The sequence below is a fragment of the Polypterus senegalus genome, chromosome 9 (genome assembly GCF_016835505.1).
Source record: "Polypterus senegalus isolate Bchr_013 chromosome 9, ASM1683550v1, whole genome shotgun sequence".
Lineage (NCBI taxonomy): Eukaryota > Metazoa > Chordata > Cladistia > Polypteriformes > Polypteridae > Polypterus > Polypterus senegalus.
The window spans coordinates 11,544,651-11,566,905 of NC_053162.1; the positions used below are offsets into that span (position 1 = coordinate 11,544,651).

The following is a 22,255-nucleotide window of genomic DNA, read 5'->3' on the forward strand; positions in this document are numbered from 1 at the left end:
ATTTGATCTTCTATGTGCTCTATGTGTGTGTGAATCACTACGTGCTTCTTAAACAGGCTTTCTCTTCCTCCGACAGGACACAACTCTCTGAATAATTAAAATACTGAGATGTATATGTGATATCATTTTCATGATGATTGGAGTTAAAGCATGTTATTAAATATGGGCACACAGTGGCGCAGTGATAGTGACGAGCTGGCGCCTTGTCCAGTGATTGTTCCTGCCTCATGCAATAATGCTTGCTGCGCGGTGCATGACTTTCGATTAAATAATTTATTGCAACAGTCCTGTCTCTTTCAAACGTACTAACCCCCAATTCCTGTCCTTCCTTTTCTTTCTCCAAGTACCCAATCGCCACATAATCAGCCCTGTAATAGATGTTAAGCCATCTGTAAGCTTAGAACTCCGTTTCTTCAAAACTTTTAAGGAACATCAAAATATCTTCGTAGTACATGTTTAATTATTCTATCCATCTGTCCTTCCAGTGTCACACCAGCCCTAGCAAGAATACAGCGCGAGGCCGGAGCAATCCATGCACGGAGTGCCAGCTCCTTGCTAGCGCTGTGACACCTTGTCCTCACATGTTTAATTATTAACAATATAGATTATTTAAATGATATGATATCGTCATCATATGTAAATATGCGCTTAATGCTATCGCCATCATATGTAAATACGCGCTTAATAAAGTGGCTCAGGTTGTGCAATATTATAACTGTATCGCAAGTTTACAGTGAGGTGATTGTACTTATAAGTACAAACAGTTCTACAAGGAGCACTTGATCGACTAATTGAGTGTGTTTATAGTTCTTGGGATTAAACTGTTTCTGAACCACGAGGTTACTACAGGAAAGGCTCTGATGCGTTTTCTGTATGAGGGAAGTTCATATAGACTGTGCGCATGGCTGAGGCAGCGTGTGCTAGATGCTGTATACCGATAATTCTCTTTCTGATCAGCCGCTATAGAGCTGTGATTCCACACTCAGATACAGTGATATAAATACTCCAAGTGGTGCAGTGAGAGGAACAATTCTATAGCGGCTATGGTATTTGGAATAGTTTGGCCATTCCATATATTGTTACAAGTTAATTACAATCAGATGCCTTAAACTAATAAACAATATGCGGCTAATTTTAGTTTATTTAATAAAACCGCGTCAGGGATGTGAATCTAAAAAAGAAAGGGAAACCACACTGGAACTAAAGCAGTGCTTTGACGCTGGGTGTCGCCAATTTGCAAAACCGAGCAGAGAACTTACGTATGCCAGGGTTTGAGTTACCGTGAAAATGTGCGTGGCTTTACGCCAAGTTTAGTTTTTATACATCATGATGTGAGTGTGGAAAAGGGAGTATGCAACATGTTTGTGCGTATGCACCGTTTATACATGAGACCCCAGGTCACCTGTTATCACTGTCATTTGCACCAAGCAGGTGACGTTGATTCACAGTCGCTTATGCTTCCTAACTGGACAGACTGATAGCCCTGAAGCTTCATTGACTTAAGAGTTCCCTTCATTTTTTAAAAAGTACCCATAAAGATGCACATTTGGTTAAAACTTAAAGATAATAACTAGTATGAAACTATTGAACATACACTAACCCCAGTCCGTCACTTATTGTTAAACAACAAAATGTATTTTCCTAGTAACAGGATTTAAAGTTAACAGAGTAGAATGCAAACCCTGAACAGAGGCACACATCCACATAAACACAATACAAATCGAGTTGATAATCTTCTACGATATTTAAAGACACAAATTAGGAGTCATAAGATTTAACGTCCCTTTTCTAAATTAAAGGCACGGCTCTTTATAACGCAGTGTGTCACAGAGAGCAACTGCATAATGATCTGGATGACACACAAGTAAAAAAGGAAGCCGACCCCCCAGCTTGTGACTTTATGTTAAAGCTGGTGGGCTTTTTGTTCGGCGCACTTTATCATTAGCACCTTTGGCGGGCTGCCACTGGAAAAAAAAAAAAAACTGTGCAACTGGCCATATGGCTTTGTAAACTGCAATGAGCCGATTTAAATCCCAACACCTCGATTTCTGGGGAGCTGGTCAGCTGGCTTGGAAGGAAATTGAGTCTAATGGTGTGCAGGCTCAGCCCTGGCCTCACATGTCTTGGCCCCATTCCATTATTGCTACAGGAAAGTAAACAGCAACAGTGCTAGAATTATTTGGAATTTATAGTTACAATACAGTTAACCCAGGATTCCATCGTGATGGTAGCCAAATGAATGAATGAATAAATAAACTCATGAATGAACAAATAAATCATGCGCTCTCTGTCTCTTTCGCCATCTGATTCCTAGCTGGCGGCTGAAGGAGGAGGAAGTTTTCCACATAACCAATACATTGCTGTGGTATTTCGGACTCACTTCATGATGGTTTTTCCACACTTTACGGTCCATGGTGTTGTTACGGTGTTAGAAGTGAAGCTAAAGTTAGGGTTTAAGGCAAAACGGGCTGAATGCAGTTTTAGGACAAGACGGTCAGAACAATTGTTTTTGGAAGTAAGTTAACATTATGGAGGGCGAGGTACATAATGTTAGTAAAGTTTTAGAAGAGATGTTAAGGTTAGGATTTAATGTGAATGGCGTCACAAGCTCAGCCCAATTTTAGGACATAATGTCAGAACAGTTTTTGGATGGTAGTTTTAAAATGAATGTTTTAAGATTGCAGTTAAGGTTAGAAAGCAGTGTAATACATACCATTAGGTCAGTTTTAAGTGGTTGTTAAGGTTAAGGTTTAGTATAAGGTTTAGGGTGGAGTGGTGGCTCTGAGGCTAGGGATTTGCACCCCATAAATGCCAAAAGTGACTCTACTTCGTTGGGACCCTGAGCAAGGCCCTTAACCTGCAATTGCTCCGTTCCGGGTACGACGTTAATCTGCATCCATCCCTGTATGTAGGCCCTCCAACCTGCAGGGAAGAACCTGGGGGTTGGTGGCAGAATTGGCACTCCAGCCACTATAAAAAAAAACCTCACCCTGCTCCATTCCATTTGAACTGGTGTGGTGCTGCACTCAGGTCCTAATCTGGGACCCTGGGTTGGTTTGTCATGTTGTGGGTGCGGCAATGCCCGCTGTATCAGTGCCTGCTCCTAACCTCAATATCAAGTCAGTTTTCAGTTGGTAGTTTTAGGATGGAAGATTTAGCCTGGAGATTAGTGTGAACGATGTGCCCAGTACAGATTTAAGACATAAGATCAGAATGATTTTCGGATGGTACTTTTAGGGTTAGGGCTAGAAGTTAAGGTTAGGGTGTAGAGTAATACATGTTAGTTTATATTAATGAGCGGAAGTTAAGATTAAGGTTTAGCATGTATGGTGCCATAAGCTCAGTGCAGTTTTAGAACCTCAGAAGAGCTTTCAGACAGTAGGTTTAGGACAGACATTTTAGGATGGCAGTTAAGGTTAGGGAGCAGTGTAGTACATAACAGAGGGACAGTGTGTTAGAAGTGAAACTAAGTTCAGGTATAGCATGAATGGGGCCATTTGTGCAGTGCAGGTTTAGGACACGACGTCAGAAAAGTTTTTGGGCAGTAGTTTTGGGAAGGAGGTTTTAGCTTTGGGGTTAATATGAATGGCGCCATGAGCTCAGTGTGGTTTTAGAACTTAATGTCATAATAATTTTTGGGTTGTAGTTTTAGGATAGAAGTTAAGGTTAGGGAGTAGGGTAATACATAATGTTAGTTCACGTTAAAGAGCAGAAGGTTTAGTGTGAAAAGGACATGAAGATGGTAGTTTTAAGCAAGACTTACCCTTCATCTCACTCTAGCTGGAAGAATTAACGTTGTTAGGATGAATATTCTTCCTAAGCTCCTTTTTTTATTTCAAAACATTCCAAAAACATCAATAAATCATTTTAAAGCAATTAGATTCAACAATAACCTCATTCATTTGGAACTCAAAACATCCATGTATCCAAAGAGCAACCCTACAAAGACCTAAGGCAGAAGGTGGCATGGCTCTACCCAACTTTCAGTTTTATTACTGGGCAGCAAACATACGAGCTATAAATACCTGGGCACAAAAAGATGAACAAACACAGGTTTGGTCTGTAATAGAAGTAAAATCCTGCAGTACTTCTTTATATTCTGTGCTTTGTGCCACAATAAATGCAAGTTGTCGCCAATATACTAATAACCCAATTGTGCTCCACTCACTCAGAATATGGAACCAATGTAGAAAGCATTTTAACATGGAGAATCTTTTATCTGTGGCACCTCTGCATGAGAACCACCTCTTTCAACCCTCACAAACATATGCAGTTTTTAATATCTGGAAAAGATTTAGGATTACATTGCTTAGAGATCTGTACATCTTTGAACAACTACATTCCAAATTTGACTTTCCAGCTACACATTTCTTTCACTATCTTCAAATTAGGAACTTTGTTAAACAGAACCTGGACGATTTTCCTCATCTTGCACCCTCGTCCATGGCGGAAAAAAAATCGCTCGATTTTCGAGGATTTAGACACCATCTCTGCAACATATAAAACTATTTTACAGTCCCTCCCTTTCAAAGATCCAAGAGGACACTGGAAAAAAGATCTCTTAATCAATATATCAGAAAAGGAGTGGAAAGTAGCAATGCAGAGAATTCACTCGAGCTCCATATGCGCAAAGCATACAATAATTCAACTCAAAATTATATATCGAGCACATCTGTCTCGTCTAAAACTCTCCAAAATGTTTCCAGGTCAAGATCCAACCTGCGAACGTTGCAATCGAGCTCCAGCCTCGCTGGGTCACATGTTTTGGGCCTGCACCAAATTAACATCATTCTGGACCGACATTTTTAATTACCTTTCAGACAGCCTTGGTGTCCCAATCCCTCCTAGCCCATTAACAGCTGTGTTTGGGGTTCTTCCAGATGGGTTTAAAGTGGAGAAGGACAAATAAACTGTGATTGCCTTTACTACACTTTTGGCACGCAGACTGATTTTGCTAAACTGGAAGAATCCTAACTCTCCTCTTTTAGGTCAGTGGGAAACCGATGTTTTATACTATTTAAAATTGGAAAAAATCTAATTCTCGGTTAGAGAATCTGTACAGAATTTTTTCAAAACCTGGCAGGATTTGATCAATAGTACTGTATTTTAGAATAAGCTCTTAAAGCAGCAAGGAAGCAATTATCTCCGCATTTCTCTTTCTTCTCTATTCATCTCTATTGCCCTATTAAATGTTTACAAGCTTTAAGTTTTACTCCGTTGGCCAAGCTCTCTTTCTCAGGGGTGGGGGTCGATTTTTTTTCAATCCTATTTTTTGTAAAAATTGATTGATTTGTATGGAATGATTACAATAAAATTAATAAACTAAAAAAAAAAAAGATGGTAGTTTTAGGATGGAAGTTTAAGATTTGGGTCTGCTGTTTATGGTACCAACTTCTCAATATGGTTTTAGGATATGACGTTTGAATACTTTTCTGATGGTGAAGGAGGACAATGCTTGCCGAGAGGAGTGGTGGTGAAGACCAGTATGCATTGTGTTTGCTTTTTGTGAATTGTATGTGCTTATGGGACCGTGCAGTGGCTGAGTGGTGTGGGGAAGACGTGACCCCCAGCTGAAGAAAAATAAATATTTGTTTTATTTTTACACGTGCCTCCTTGTCTCGGATTGGGTGCCTATATAGCGCCTTGTTACAAAGGTTAAGGTTTAGAATAGAGATACAAAGTCAGAGCAGTTTTCAGATGGTAGATTCAGGATGGAACATTTAGTCTAGAGTTTAGTGAGAATGACGCAATGTGTCAAGTGCAGATTTAGGACATAAGGTCAGAATGATTTTCAGATGGTATTTTTTAGGATAGAATTTAGGGTTAGGGAGTAGCATAATAGAGAATGTTAGTTCACATAAATAAGTGGAAATTAAGATTAAGGTTTAACGTTGTCACGCACGTGCGATTAGGAGACCGCGGACGGACCTTAAACCGCTTTGGAAGACGTTCGCCAGCAGGGAGTGGCGGGGTACTAACCTTTCTCCTTTGATTTCTTCCTGGAAAAAAGACGCTCCGCCATCATAAGCCTTCCCGCAGTGCGTTTACTTCCGCCCTTCCTCGGTCATCTTTCCTGACGTCATCAGTCCCATCCTCCCTCACGGTTCCTTCCCATCATTCCTCCACTTCCGGCTCCTCCCTTATAAAATGGCCGCCGATGCCTCTAATGCCGTCGCGCATATGAACTATTTGAGTTTGTGTTTGACCAGAGTTAATTTTGAATTGTGGATTGTTTACAATATACGGGGCCGGAAAACCCCAAACCTTTATGCTGCCTATTGTTGCATCTTTTACAACGTGTATGGTGCCATGAGCTGGGTGCAGTTTCAGAACATGACATCAGAACAGTTTTCAGATAGTAGTTTAAGGATAGATATTAAGGTTAGGGAGTAGTGTTGTACATAAAGTTACTTTACGTTACTGAACAGCAGTCAAGGTTCAGGTTTAGTGTGAATGGCACCAGGAGCTCAGTGCCGTTTTAGGTCATAAAGTCAGTATGGTTTTCGGATGGTAGTTTTAGGACTGATATTCTAGGATGGAGGTAAGGGTTAGGGAGCAGTGTAAGTACGTAACATTAGTACAGTGTTAGAAGTGAAGCTAAGGTTCAGAACTAATCTGAATGGTGCCATGAGCTCAGAGCAGATTTAGCACATACAGTCAGTACAGTTTTGTGATGATGGTTTTAGGACAGACGTTTTGGGATGGTGGTTAATGTTAGGGAGCAGTGTAATACATAACATTAGTGCGATGTTAGAAGTGAAGCCAAGTGTAGGGTTTAATGTGAATGGTGCAATGGGTTCAATACAGTTTTAGGACATAACGTCAGAACAGTATTCAGATGGGATGTTTAGGATGGAAGTTAACATTAAGCAGTAGTGTGGTGTAGTGTGTCAGGGGTGTATTTTTGCTCCTACTCTGTTCAATGCTTGTATGGACTGGGTGGGCAGGGTCGCGAGGTTCAGCGGCTGTGGGACATCTGTTGGTGAAGAAAGATTCAATGATCTTGACTTTGTTGATGATGTTGTGATCTTCGCGGAGTCAATGGAGGCGCTGATTGGTGCGCTCGAGAGTCTGAGTGAGGAGTCTGAGTGTCTGGGCTTGCGAGTGTCCTGATAAAAAGCAACATCCAGGCCTTTAGTGACATCTTGGGCATGGCCATCAGCAGTGTGTCTGTATGCAGAGAGTATCGACTGTGTTGAGAGGTTTACTTACCTCGGCAGTGACATTCATGTCTCTGGTGACTCTTCCTGTGAAGTCATTTGACGGATAGGAGAGCACGGCGGGTCATGAGGTCACTGGAAAGGGGTGTGTGGCGCTCCCAATATCTATGCAAAAGGACGAAGGTCCAAGTCTTTAGAGTCCTGGTGCTTCATGTCTTGCTATATGGTTGCGAGACAAGGATGCTATCCAGTGACCTGAGACGAAGACTGGACTCCTTTGGTACTGTGTCTCACCAGAAAATCCTTGGGTACCGTTGGTCTGACTTTGTGTTGGTCATGGGGTCCTGAATGAGGCACATTACCTGCATTGTAAGGGAGCGTCAGTTATGGCACAATGGCCATTTGGCGCATTTCCCCAAGGGTGATCCAGCTCGTAAGATCCTCATTGTTGGGGACCCGAGTGGCTGGAGCAGGCCAAGGGGTCGCCCACGTAAAACACTTGGCTGTGGCAGATAGAGGGTCATTTCCGGAGGGTGGGACTGGACAGCGAGTCTTCCTCGGGGGTTGCCAACATGATCCCAAGATGTTTCGTCATGTAGTGGGTGCAGCAACACTCTGTACCAGTGCATGCTCCCCAACTTGTGGTACATAAAGTTGGTAAAGTTTTAGGACAGAAGGTAAGATTAGGGTTTAGTGTGAATGGGGCCAGGAACTCAGTGCAGTTCTGGGACATAAAGTCAGAAGAGGTTTGGGATTCTTTCAGCTTAAGGGTGAATCACATATTCAAGGACATCAATGGAAATTAAGGGGGAGTGCATTTAAAAACGAAGCTAGGAAGAAATTCTTTACGCAAATAGTTGTAGGACTCTAAAATAAACTACCGAGACATGGCGTTGAAGGAGAAACCTTGACATTGACGAAAAAATAAGATATTAGGACAGGTTAGCTATTAGCTAAACAAACAGGCTTGATAGACTGAATGGTTTTCTGTCGTTTGTCAAATTTCTTATGTTCTTACGGGACTGACATTATGGTTAGGGGTTAGTGTGCTTAGAGTTTAGTGTGGATGTTACCCTCATAGTTAGTGGTATAATCTTCAAACTGTAAGACGCTCACTTCAACAACACTTACCTAGCTAACTACTTAACGCTTGTATTTTTTAAACAGCACATATGGCCTTTTGCAATTAGTATTTGATGTTTGCTTTTTCGATTTTGATTCATAAAAATATCCTACGTATATAAATGTGTGCTTCGAGAAGCTTGTCATGAGGCACATCAAAACCCTGATGCCCCTCTCACTGGACCCCCTGCAGTTTGCTTACCGCCGGAACCGTTCAACAGATGATGCAATAGCCACCACTCTCCACACTGAAAAAAAGTATAACATTGATGTTGTTCATTCAACGTAAATTTTCTCTTTCAAGCAACTTAAGATTAGTCATTTAGTGTTGCAGCTTGAAATATTTGGTTTCAGATCTCAATCAAAGTAAAAAAAATTGTTTGTACCAAATGAAGTTATGGTGGAGGGAATAAACGTAAAAATCCTATTTCATTTAACTTAATATTTTAGGTTGTTCATGTGCTGTTTAAGGAGCCGTTTGTATATTCTTTCGGTCGAACTTTCCAGTCTGATGGCTTTCCAACTGCTAAAAAAGAAGAACAACTGAAAAAATAGATTTACTTCAGTAAAAAAAATCAAGTGAATTGCACCCAATCACTCTAAATGATTTGCCTCAACTTAAAAATTGTGGCATCAATAAGCTAAAAAGAATTATATTGGTTCAGATTGAAAATATTAAGTGTGAATCATCACATTTTTTTTCAGTGGCATTTGGCTCTCGCTCATCTGGACAATAAAGACACATACGTTCGAATGCTGTTCATCGACTTCAGCTCAGCATTCGACACGATCATTCCTCAGCAGCTGACGGGAAAGCTGAGCCTGCTGGGACTGAACACCTCCGTCTGTAACTGGATTCTGGACTTCCTGACTGAGAGACCTCAGTCAGTCAGATTGCAAACAACATCTCCAGAACCACCACACTTAGCGCTGGAGCCCCTCAAGGCTGTGTGCTCAGTCCATTATTGTTCACAGCAACGCGCAGCTCTAATCACATCATAAAATTCGTCGATGACACGACTGTGGTGGGTCTCATCAGCAGTAACAATGAGTCCGCATACAGAAGGTTAACGGACTGGTGTAAAGCCAATAACCTGTCTCTGAATGTAGACAAAACAAAGGAAGATGATTGTTGACTTTAGGAAGACTAAGAGTGAAATCTGCCACTGAATATTGACGCCTCAACTGTGGAGGTCATCAATAGCACCAAATTCCTGGGTGTCCACCTGGCAGAGAACCTCACCTGGTCCTACAACACCAGCTCTCTAGCCAAGAAAGCCCAGCAGCGGCTCTACTTCCTGCGTAGGCTGTGGAAAGCCCATCTTCCACCAGCTACTCTAACAACATTCTACAGAGGAACCATAGAGAGCATCCTGAGCAAATGCATCACTGTCTGATTTGGAAATTGCACGGTCAGGGATCACAAAGCCCTACAACAGAGAGTGAAGACAGCTGAGAAGATCATCGGTGTCTCTCTTCTCTCCATCATGGACATTTACACCACACGCTGTATCCGCAAAGCCACCAGTATTGTGAATGACCCAACACACCCTTCACATTCACTGTTTATACTCCTGCCATTAAGAAAAGGGTACTGAAGTATTCGGGCCCTCACCACCAGAATGTGTAACTTTCTTCCCTCAAGCAGTCAGACTCCCGAACACTCATGGACTGGTCTGATATCTGATAGATGTGTTCTGTTCTTGCATGGCTGCACATGTTTGCCCATTTGACTCAAATGCACCTTGTTCTATATTACGTGTCTTTATGTAATGTGCCATGGATTCTTTGTTGTCCTGTGTTCTATGTAGCACCAGGTCCTGGAGGAACGTTGTTTCATTTCACTGTATGCTGTGCTACTGTATATGAAATGACAATAAATACTCTTAAACGTCCACCCTGAACACCGCTGTCCTTAAAGTGCGCTGACGTCACATCCTCACTCTGCACTGATGTTGGGGTGCAGCAGCTCTGCAAAGAGTCGCTTCTCAGTTCTCCTCGCCAAGTACTTTGGGGGTCCTGGACAGCACAGATTCCTTGGGTTATATGAGCAGAGTCCCCCTGGCAGGGCCGTCTTAACAGGCAAAGCAGTACACGTAACCCTAACCCTAAGCCTAACCCTAATCCTAACCTACACACCCACTTACAGGAATAAAAATGTAAATGGTGGAAAAATTATATATATATTTATTGTATTGGTACTTCCAACAAAATCAACGTTTAAAATGCTGTACAGAAAAAATTAATCAACACAAACGTCTGAACAATATAACTTAAGCATTGAAAAACACAAAAAAATTTAAAATATAAATGATACTCAATTAGTAAACCATACAGAGTGAGATGGCACAGTATGAAGTTACTATGAATTATTTAAATGGTAAATGGTAAATGGCCTGTATTTGATATAGCGCCTAACTAGAGTTCAAGAACCCCCTTAGGCGCTTTACAACACAACAGTCATTCACCCATTCACACACACATTCATACGCTGGTGATGATAAGCTACTATGTGGCCACAGCTGCCCTGGGGCGCACTGACAGAAGTGAGGCTGCCGAACACTGGCGCCACCAATCCTTCCGACCACCACCAGCAATAATTATTTATTATTACTCAAGTGTTCAACACAAACATTTGCGAAATGTCTTTGTAGAGAATTGAGTTGGAGTGACATTCACATATACGCTTTGACGTTATGTAGTGCGTGAGATCCGTACACTTACAGGCGCATGAGATGGCAGAGGTGACCGTGATACTAAATCAGAGGCGAATACCAATCTCCACTTGTAACACAATCCATCCATTCGTTATCCAACTCCCTATATCCTAACTACAGGGTCACGGGGGTCTGCTGGAGCCAATCCCAGCCAACACAGGGCACAACGCAGGAAACAAACCCTGGGCAGGGCACCAGCCCACTGCAGGACGCACACACACACACCAAGCGCACACTAGGGACAATTTAGAATCGCCAATGCACCTAACCTGCATGTCAATAACAAATATTTATAGTTTGGTATAGTCTAGGATTTATTTATTGACAGCAAGTCACAACATACATATATTACAATGGGACCCCCATGCTGCCAAGCGTGCCCATGCGTTAAGATGGCCCCTCGAGAAATTAAGACATAATGTGTTGGTCGTATACTGCCCCATAGCAGCATTCTACCGATCCAAACAAAGTAAAAGGAGGTCCCAAACATAAACTGGACCCTTGAATCCCCCTTCTACATACTGGCAGTGAACCCTGTGGGTCACACAAGGTGTTGTCGATTGTGTTTTTCTTTAATAATGAATATTCATTAGATAAAATATATTTATCTTGAAGTGCAAATGTGGAATTTCAAGGAAACTGGACCACTTTTCAAATTTCATCCTTCTTTCCTTCATCCCACATCTCTTTAGTTGTGTAAATAAAGATGCGTGGTTCACAGATTCATGCCAGCCTCATACTTCGAACCACTGGCCACTGTTAAAAATGGAAAACATGCTGGCCGCATCTCCATAACATGGCAATTAGCATAAGCCCCCACCCCAGAGATTTGTTTCTCCCCATCTTTTGGCTTAATTTTGACTAACGGCAGAAAGAAGTTCAGTGAACAAGCCCCTTCTCGGCAGGACGCTGGCAAAGACACAGAACTCAAAGTCAAAGTGACAAGCGCTTATTGTCTCACTTCATTGGTTTTGGCCTCCCATGTCTGGCAAGCCGGCTCTGGCCACCTCTTTACAGTAAAGACACGGCCAGACTCAGGCACACGCAGAAGCTCAGTGGTGCACTCCAGCTTGCGGATCTATGTCCATGTTGTGCCTTCATTCTGTCCTTCCATTTCTTAAAAAAATTTTAAATATACTGCTTGAAAAATTCTGTGGTGAGCTGGCGCCCTGCCTGGGGTTTGTTTCCTGCCTTGTGCCCTGTGTTGGCTGGGATTGGCTCCAGCAGACCCCTGTGACCCTGTAGTTAGGATATAGCGGATGGATGGATGTATGGATGCTTGAAAAATTGAAAGGAACGCTTTGAAAACACCTCAGATCTTAATGGGATATCTCTACTGCTATGGACTGATATGGTGATTTGTTAGGAACGAAAGGATGGAAATGAAAATGATCAACCAACAGAGGGCTGAATTCAAAGACACCCCGAAAATCAAAGGGAAAAAATGATCCGGCAGGCAGGCAGGTAGGTGAGTCCATTTTGAAGAAATTTCATTGCAGCAACTCCAAATCGTGCTCAGTAGTTTGTATGCACCCCAATGCCTGACAACGTCATATTGAGACGACAGAGGGTGTCCTGAGGGATCTCCTTCCAGATCTGGACCAGGGCATCACTGAGCCCTTTGACAGGCTGAGGCGTCAGATGGAGCAAAACATAATGTCCCACCCAGAGGTGTTCTATTGGATTGAGGTCAGGCGAGTGAGCTTGTGGGGTGGGAGTACAGTCAATGGTATCAATTCCTTCATCTTCTCACCACATGAGGCCGGGCATTGTTGTGCACCAGCATAGGGTCTGACGATGGGTCCAAGGATTTCATCCCAATACCTAATGGCAGTCCTGCGGTGCCGACGTCTAGCCTGTAAAGGTCTGTGTGTCCCTTCCATGGATATGCCTCCCCAGACTGACCATCACTAAACTGGTCATGCTGAACAATGTTACAGGCAGCACAACGTTCTCCACGGCTTCTCCAGACCCTTTCACGTCTGCCACATGTGCTCAGGGTGAACCTCCTCTCATCTGTGAAAAGCACAGGGCGCCCGTCAGTGGTGGACCTGGCAATTCTGGTATTCTATGGCAAATGCCAATTAAGCTCCATGGTGCCCACTAGAGGACGTCGGGCCCTCAGGCCACCCTCATGAAGTCTGTTTCTGATTGTTTGGCCAGAGACATTCACACCAATGGTCTGCCTGCTGGAGGCCATTTTGTAGGCTCTGGCAGTGCTCATCCTGTTACTCTTTGCCCAAAGGAGCAGATACTGGTGTGTCCAGCTGATGGGTTAAGGACCTTCTACGAGGGGCCCTGTCCAGCTCTCCTAGAGTCACTGACTGTCTGTCTCCTGGAATCTCCTCCATGCCCTTGAGACTGTGCTGGGAGACACAGCAAACCTTCTGGCAATGCCACGTATTGATGTGCCATCCTGGAGAAGTTGGACTACCTGTGCCATCTCTGTAGTGTCCAGGTATGGCCTCATGCTACCAGTAGTGACACTGACTGTAGCCAAATGCCAAACGAGTGACAAAACAGATGAGGAGGGAAAAATGTCCATGGCCTCCCTCCACCTGTTAAACCATTCATTCCTGTTTTGGGGGTCGTCTCATTGTTGCCCCTCTAGTGCACCAAAGCAGCTGAAACTGATGAACAAGCCCCTCTGCTACTTAACTGACCAGATCAATAGCCCACAAGTGTCACTGACCTGATGCTAAACTCTCATTCAAAAGGGGTCCTTTCATTTTTTTGGGCAGTTTATAACCAGGTGGCTTGAGGGATGAATCAGAAAAGCCCAAAGTGACTGGTAGACTTACTGTATTGTCGAGAACTCAATTCATTTCATTTCATTTTTGTTTTGTAATTGACAACGTTCAGTGATATTTTTTTGCGTCACTAGGGGGGAATGGCTATGTGTACAGATGGATATGGCGAGTGATGAGCAAACAACATTTTATTTACTTCGATTCGAGTTCTGTGAAAATGCAGAGAGGTTCGGGAATTTCAGCGAACATGGCATAATGCCTTGAAGTCCTTGAACTAGTCTAGAGTGGATAATAATGGTGCAATGTTCTGTTACGTGTCCCTGATAGCTACGGCAGAGTTTCCCAGCTACGGTGGACCAATTACTGTGACCAAAACTGTGACATGAACAGTGCTAACCATTGCAGCACCATGAGATAAAACTATTATGCATGTAAAGTCAGCAAAAAGGGCATGAAATTGGGAGATCAAAATAGTAAATAAAGTCAAAACGTGAAACAAAATTCACAGTCAAAGGGAACAACCAAACGGTCAGAACTGAAGGATTTTGACAGAATTGTGGTATCCGCAGATTGGATAAGAGGAAGAGAATTCCAGCTGTCTTTTCACCCATCAAATGTATTACAAACAGGTCACAACCTCTGTGGTCACGTCCCTAGAAACACAGACCTACCAACTCAAAATTACGGATCTAAAATGCTGTCCCTTGAATGACCACGATATATATAAAAAATCTTGAGTCGAGAAGTGATCATCTCGGAGAGACACTTTGAAGTCCTACGAGACTAGGAAGTGAGACAAAAGGACAGCTGCTGTACAGGCTTTTAAAAGATCATCGCGCAGCACGACACGCAGAACACGCAGCTGGGCAGCAGCAGCTGCAAACCAGCAACTGATCTGTCCCATCTCCTTAGCGTGCGTTCAGCAGAGACGCGAAGTGGAGACAACTAAAGAGCCTGAATAAAAGTAATTCCACCCCGGACCAGGGGGCGGTGACGAGTACTAATTCGCTCTCTCAATTCCTTGCACACCATTCTCGGGAAATCTCGCCTGGGTCAGGGGCAACCAACGACACCACTTCCGGTTCCGGTCCTGATGACATCACATCCTCTGTGAGCATTTAAAAGCCGCCATCTTAAAGACAATGATCAGTTCTGTTTTGGACTCAATCATGTGAACACGTCTGTTCTGTTTAATCAATTTTGCAGCCAGGAAATATTATATGGGTGGCTGCCCCAAACCTTTCCAATGTCTCTGGGTTGTTCTTAATACAATAGATAGATAGATAGATATGAAAGGCACTATATAATAGATAGATAGAAAGATAGACAGATAACAACAACATTTACTTATATAGCACATTTTCATACAAAAATGTAGCTCAAAGTGCTTTACATAATGAAGAATAGAAGAATAAGATAGATATAAAAGGCACTATATAATAGATAGATAGATCTGAAAGGCACTATATAATAGATAGATAGATAGATAGATAGATAGATGTGAAAGGCACTATATAATAGATAGATAGATAGATATGAAAGGCACAATAGATAGATAGATAGATAGATAGATAGATAGATAGATAGATAGATAGATATGAAAGGCACTATGCAGTATAATAGATAGATAGATAGATAGATAGATAGATAGATAGACAGATATGAAAGGCACAATAGATAGATAGATAGATAGATAGAAAAGGCACTATATAATAGATAGATAGATAGATATGAAAGGCACAATAGATAGATAGATAGATAGATAGATAGAGTAGATAGATAGATGGAGATGAAAGGCACTATATAATAGATAGATAGATAGATGGAGATGAAAGGCACTATATAATTGATAGGTAAGTAGACAGACAGACAGACAGACTCCAGCAGTCGGCAGCATCGCTGATTTGTAACACAAAGGACACGCCGACATACCTGACAGATGTTGTGATGCAGATGCTCAATAAGCAGGACGACTGCCTGTCTCAGTTCCTTTCGCGGCTCAGTCAGCTCACATTAGCTCGCTCTTTGAAATGTTTGCATGAAGTTGTTGTTTGAATGATGCCGGCATGTGGCAAATGATCAGTGATCTTAACCAAAGCTGACAGCATTTCTATGTGGGTGTTTACACGTACGTTTCTTTGAGTATGTGCTGTCTTTTCTCTTCTTCTTTCTCTTTTTTGTGAGTTTATTTTATTTCAAAAGGCTGAGTTATTTTCCAGGTACAAAAAGAGCATCAGAACAGAGATCACGCTGTATTTTGTGCCTCGTTCATCTTCTGAGTTTTAATCAGCAGGTCAGACAGGGCTCTAATGTGGAGTACTGAGTGACATTCAAACTGTTCAATTAGACTTAAAGAGCTCACTGTCTTTGTGGTGGCCCAGTGGTTAACGCCGCTGCCTCACCACTCCTGAGCTCCGGGTTCCACTTTCTGACGGTTCCCCCTCAGCTTTCCTCTCCCAGAACCCACAGACGTGGATATTAAGCCCGTCAGAGTTTGCGTGTGCGTGTATTTCTGTCCTGTCCACTATTGGCTCCTGCTTTGAACCCAAAGGCTGCGTGGGTGTCCACAGATTCACGAAAATGAAAGAATGAGTTCCTTTTTAAGGAATAAAAAAAAATGACATTCTACAAGTTTTGGCTCTGAATTCCCCACCACCTGCAGCCCTGATGTCATCTCCTTTACTGTGACCACAGCAGGCGCTTGTCGGCTTTTTGTTGGCCCCTCACTTGTATCTCGTGCTTTGTAGCCACTTTCATGGAGGAGGGCAGAGTGACTAACGGAGCACGTGGAGTAAAGTAACATTTATCGGCAGTATTGCTCAAAAGGAACTGTGGCAAATGAAGCCAAAGAAATATATAAATAAATATGGGGGGAAGGAAAATGGCAACTAGTGCAGCTTAAAACAGCGCACACCGATTCATCCTGACAGAACAGACAGTTGAGGAAAAAACAAGTGAGAGCCTTGACAGTATCTGTCTACTGGTGAAGGTAACGCGACTATTTCCTGTTTGTGTTTCTTCATCAGCCTCCTCCTCCTCCTCCTCCATCATCTCTTTTCTTTAATTCTCTCCCCGTCTCCGTAACTTTCTGTCATCATTTTCCCTGCCGCTAAGCTCCTGGCGCTTTCATCTTTCAGTATGTACATCTCCGTAGCGTCCAGTGGACACCTGCTGATGTTCTTCACGCCTTTCCTTTTGTCTTTCATGTCTCCTACGGTACAAAGATAAACAGGCTTACCTCATATAATAAGCAGCCCAGGGACCAGATATCGGATTTGAAATTGTATCCGTTTTCGTGTATTCTTTCCGGTGACATGTAATATGGAGTTCCCACTGCAGAGATCCAAAAAAACAAAAAGGGGGAAAAAAAAAAATAGAATTACAAATACAGGAAAGGACTGGAAAAAAAAAAAAAGTAGAGGCGGACAGATGTGGTAGGCCGCATTGAAAGAGGTGGAGACCACCACGGTCAAACAGGAGAGCAGCGAGTAACTCTGACCCCACCAGTCCCCGTCAGCAGTGCGGAACTGAATAATTAGAACAATTGTGACAAGAACAGGGTTAGGGTTAGGGTTCGGTTTTCTGCTCTTTTTAATATAAGTCTAACGAACATATAATCTCTTCTCATTGTTTCAAAATATCTGACAAATAAGACCTTGGGTTTCTCCTTGAGTTTTAGGTGAGATGGATACTGGCCCATTCAATCTCAACAACAAAAAAAGAAAAGATAATCAGTCAAGAAGGGTTAGTGTTAGGATCAGGGGTTAGCGTTAAGCTCGTCCATCCTGTTCAACAAGATTCTCCAAAGTCACATCAAGTCGAGGTCACTAAAGTCCAACTGTCTACCCCACTCCTTGCTCATTTTATTCCATGTGTCTCTGGTTCTGTCCGTGAAGGACAACTTTCTAAAGTTTGTGCAAAACTTACCCTCAACAAGTTTCCTCCCGTGTCCCTGTGCTCTTGTTGTAGAATTTATTTTAAAGTGATAGCTGGAGTCCACTGTTACCAATCCATACATCCATCCATTTTCTACTGCTTAGCCTTTTTGGCTCAACTCTCTCTTCACCATTAATGACCAGAACAACATCCTCAAAGCTGCCGATGTCCCTCTGATCTTCCTCATGAACAAGACCCCTCCGCATGATGTAACACCTCCTCTCCAGCCTCAAGATGGGTACTCCACCCTTTTCAAGCTGACAGTCATGACCTCTGACTTAAAGGTTTTGGTCCTCATCCTGATCCACTGGACTAATTCCCTTCATAATTTTAAACACTTCAGTCAGGTCTCCTCTTCATCTTCTTTTGCTTCAACTGTAAAGGCTCAGCTCTTTTATTTTTCTTTATAACTCATCCCCTATAGCCCTGGAATCAGCCCAGTTGCTCTTCTCTGGACCTTTTCTAGCGCTGCTATGTCCTTTTTGTAGCCTGGAGACCAAAACTGCACACAGGACTCCAGATGAGGTCTCACTAGTATGTTATAAAGAACTGAGCAGAACCTCCTGTGACTTGTACTCCACACGTCAAGGCGCTATATAACCTGACATTCTGTTTGCCTTCTTAATGGCTTCTGAACACTGTTGGGAAGTCGATAGCTTAGAGTCCACTATGACTCCTAAATCCTTCTCATAAGGTGAACTTTTGATTTTCAGACATTACAACATCAGACATTAATAGAATCTGGATGAGAACAGGCCATTCAACCCAACAGAGCTCACCAGTTCTGTACTTTTAGATCTTCTAAAATAACATCAAGTCAAGTTTTGAAGGTCCCTAAAGTCTTACTGTCTACCACACTACTCGGTCGCTTATTCAAAGTGTCTATTGTTCTTTGTGTAAAGAAAAACTTCACAATGTGCAAAATTTCCCCTTAACACATTTTCAGCTGTGTCCCTGTGTTCTTGATTAACTCATTTTAAAATCACAATCTCAATCCACTGGACTGATTCCCTTCATAATTTTAAACACTTCACTCAGGTCTCCTCTTCATCTTCTTTAAAAGCTCAGCTCTTTTAATCTTCCTCATAACTCATCCCCTGTAGCCCTGAATCAGCCTAGTTGCTCTTCTATGGATCTTTTCTTGTGCTGATTTCTCCTTTTTATACCCTGGAGACCAAAACTGCTCATAGAACTCTAGATGAGGCCTCACCAGTGTGTTTATAAAGACCTGAGCAGAACCTCCTGTGACTTGTACTCCACACGTCAAGGCGCTATATAACCTGACATTCTGTTACACTTCTCAATGGAAGTTGATAGTGTGGAGTCCATTATGACTCCTAATTCCTTCTCCACTGCACTAATTCCCTTCATAACTTTAAACACTTCAGTCAGGTCTCCTCTTCATCTCCATTAAAGGCTCAGCTCTTTACATCTTCCCTCAGAACTCATCCCCTGTAGCCCTGAATCAGCCTAGTTGATTTGCTGTGTCTTTTTCTTGTGCTGTTATGTCTTTATGGAGACCAAACCTGCACCCAGGACTCCAGATGAGGCCTCACCAGTGTGTTATAAAGACCTGAGCTGAACCTCCTTGGACTTCTACTTTACACAGGAAACACTTCAGTCAGGTCTCCTCTTCATCTTTTAATCTTTCCTCATAACTCATCCCCTGTAGCCCTGAAATGAGCCTAGTCACTCCTGTGTGGACTTTCTCTTGTGCGGCGTTGTCTTTTTATTAACCTGGAGATCAAAACATCACCCAGAACACCAGATGAGGCCTCACCAGTGTGTTACAAAGACTTGAGCAGAACCTCCTGTGACTTGAACTCCACACATCAGGGTGCTATATAACCTGACATTCTGTTAGCCTTCTTGATTGCTTCTGTACACTGTGTTGATGTATATAACAATAATAATAATAATAATAATAATAATAATAAATAAATAAATAAATTACTTTACTCATATAGTGCATTTCCCACTCTCAAGGCATTTTGACCTCCAGAAGTATGACAGATAGTGATGAGTGCTCTATGACTCAAAGATCTAATTAGTTTCAAGCATCCCAAATGTAACATTTTCACTACACATAATTGTTTACATTTACTTACATTAATAATAATAATAATAATAATAATAATAATAATAATAATAATATTTTATTCATATAGCACCTTTCCCATGCTCAAGGTGCTATAAAAAAATATATATTTTAAAATCATTGTCCACAAATCCGCCCAAGCCTGCATGGTCTCAAAGTCCCTCTGTAACAATGAAGCTGTTTCTTCATTATCTGCCCTTCCGCCTAGTTTGGTATTGTCTGCAAACTTAGTTTATTTTAGGTTATTTATTTTCTCGTCTCAATCGTTTATATGAAGGGTGAGTCAAAATGATGTTAACACTAATGGTACTGCTATGTAAATACTTATATACAATTTTTGTGGATAATTTATGTGCCTCATATGGTACATGTCGGCGGTGGGCTGGCGCCCTGCCCGGGATTTGTTTCCTGCCTTGCGCCCTGTGTTGGCTGAGATTGGCTCCAGCAGACCCCCGTGACCCTGTAGTCAGGATATAGCGGGTTGGATAATGGATGGATGGATGGTACATGTGTTGAACATCATTGCGAACAGCTTGAGACATTACTGTAAGTCATCTTGCACATATGAAGTATGTTTTGTGAATAAATTGTTTCCGCCATTCAAATGTTAACATAATTTTGACTCACCCTGTATATTAACCCATTTATGCCTAAGGCGTTTGTGCATGAAATTCACATATGTTGCGTAGAAAAATAAAAGGAACAAGAATTTGAAGAGAAAAAAAAAATTTACATTCCATTGTTGTGTTATGTGGCTTTCCAAAATTGGAACACTTAGCAAATAAACTTCTTACAATATACGAGGTGTGGCAGAAAAGTAATGAGACTGGCAACACTGCAAGCGATCTGGCAATGCTGCGCTGTTGTCCTTGATAGAGCCCGTGTATCAGTCCCCTCCCATAGCTCAGTGCGAGTTTCAGCTCCTTCCGTTAACTACGTGATTTTTGTGACTGCTATTAGCGAAGTTGTGTTTTTGGTTGTGCGTCACACAAAATGGAACAGCGGAATTTGGAGCAACGTTGTGCCATTAAATGGCAAGTGTGATGTTTGAAAAGTTAAAACAGGCCTGTGGGGAACATTCTTTATCCCGATCTCAAGTTTTTCGCTGGCACAAATCATTTTTGGAAGGCAGAAAACACGTTGAAGATGAACACCGTTCAGGGAGGCCTTCAACTTCGAAAACCAATGAAAACATCGAACGTGTGAACACTCTTGTGAGATCAGACCGTCGTTTAACATTAAGAATGTTGAGTGAAGAATTAAATTTGCAACAGAATTCACCGTTCATCAAATTTTGACTGAACATTTGCACATGCGAAAGGTCTGTGCCAAAATGGTGCCGAAAAACCTCACAATTGAGAAGAAGGACGATCGAAAAAACAAGTGTCTTGATCTTCGTGACAGAATCGCTAATGAGCAAGATTTCTTTAGTCGTGTGATCACAGGTGATGAATCATGGATTTCTGAATACAATCCTGAGACCAAGAGGCAAAGTCAGGAGTGGCACACTGCAAACTCTCCTCAACCAAAGAAAGCTCGAATGAGCAAATCGAAGATCAAATCAATGCTGATTTGTTTTTTTGACAAAAGGGGAATCGTCCACAAAGAATTTGTTCCTCCAGGACAAACTGTCAACCAAGTTTTTATAAAGACGTCCTTGAAAGGCTCAGAAAAAGGGTCATTCGCGTGAGACCAGACATTGCAGACAAATGGATGCTGCATCATGACAACGCCCCATGTCACACTGCCCGCTCCATAACAGAATTTTTGACCTCAAAAGGCATTCCTGTCATTCCCCAGCCCCCTTATTCACCTGACCTCAGTCCGTGTGACTTTTTCCTAAACTGAAAAATGTCCTCAAAGGACGTCATTTCAGGACTTTAGAAAACATCCAAAAGAGTGTAATGGACATGCTGAAGACCATACCGGTTGAAGACTTCCAGCTGCTACCAACAGTGGGAACAACGTCTCCATCGTGTGTAGCTGCCCAAGGAACTACTTTGAAGGGGATAACATTGATGTTTGAAAAAAATAAAAACTTTGGTAAATAAAAAAATCAGTCTCATTACTTTTCTGCCACACATATAAAATTACCTGACTGCCATTCCAATAATGGAACATGAGGCATTAATGGGTTAAAAAGAGCAGCAGCTCCAGAACTGTTCCCTGAAGGACACTGGCAAGTATGGCATCATGCAGGAAAACCCTGAGAAGCCTAGCACAATTTTGTTGTTTGATACTTGTCTCCAAAGCAACTTATTAATCATGCAGTACAAAAAGTACTAAAATAATAATCCTGTATAAACACCTGGTCAATCCATTAGGCGGCACTGGTGACCACCTTGGGCGGTGTCATCTGAGTGGCGCCATTTATGAAAGTTAAGGGGTGTGCACTCTGGACACTAAAGGGACCACCTGCCACACCTGGGATGTAGAATATGATAATAATGTCTGCGGTATGTACACATAGGG

General features: G+C 42.2%; 1 protein-coding gene across 2 annotated transcripts in view; it reads right to left on the reverse strand.

Moving 5' to 3' along the window:
• Nucleotides 1-22,255, reverse strand: part of LOC120535112 (serine/threonine-protein kinase Nek6-like) — a 416,838-nt gene that overhangs the window by 61,947 nt on the left and 332,636 nt on the right. For both annotated transcript variants that reach the window (XM_039762699.1, XM_039762700.1), the window contains exon 8: nucleotides 16,988-17,082. In XM_039762699.1, coding sequence (XP_039618633.1) covers nucleotides 16,988-17,082 — 95 coding nt within the window. The remainder of the gene's footprint in view (nucleotides 1-16,987; nucleotides 17,083-22,255) is intronic.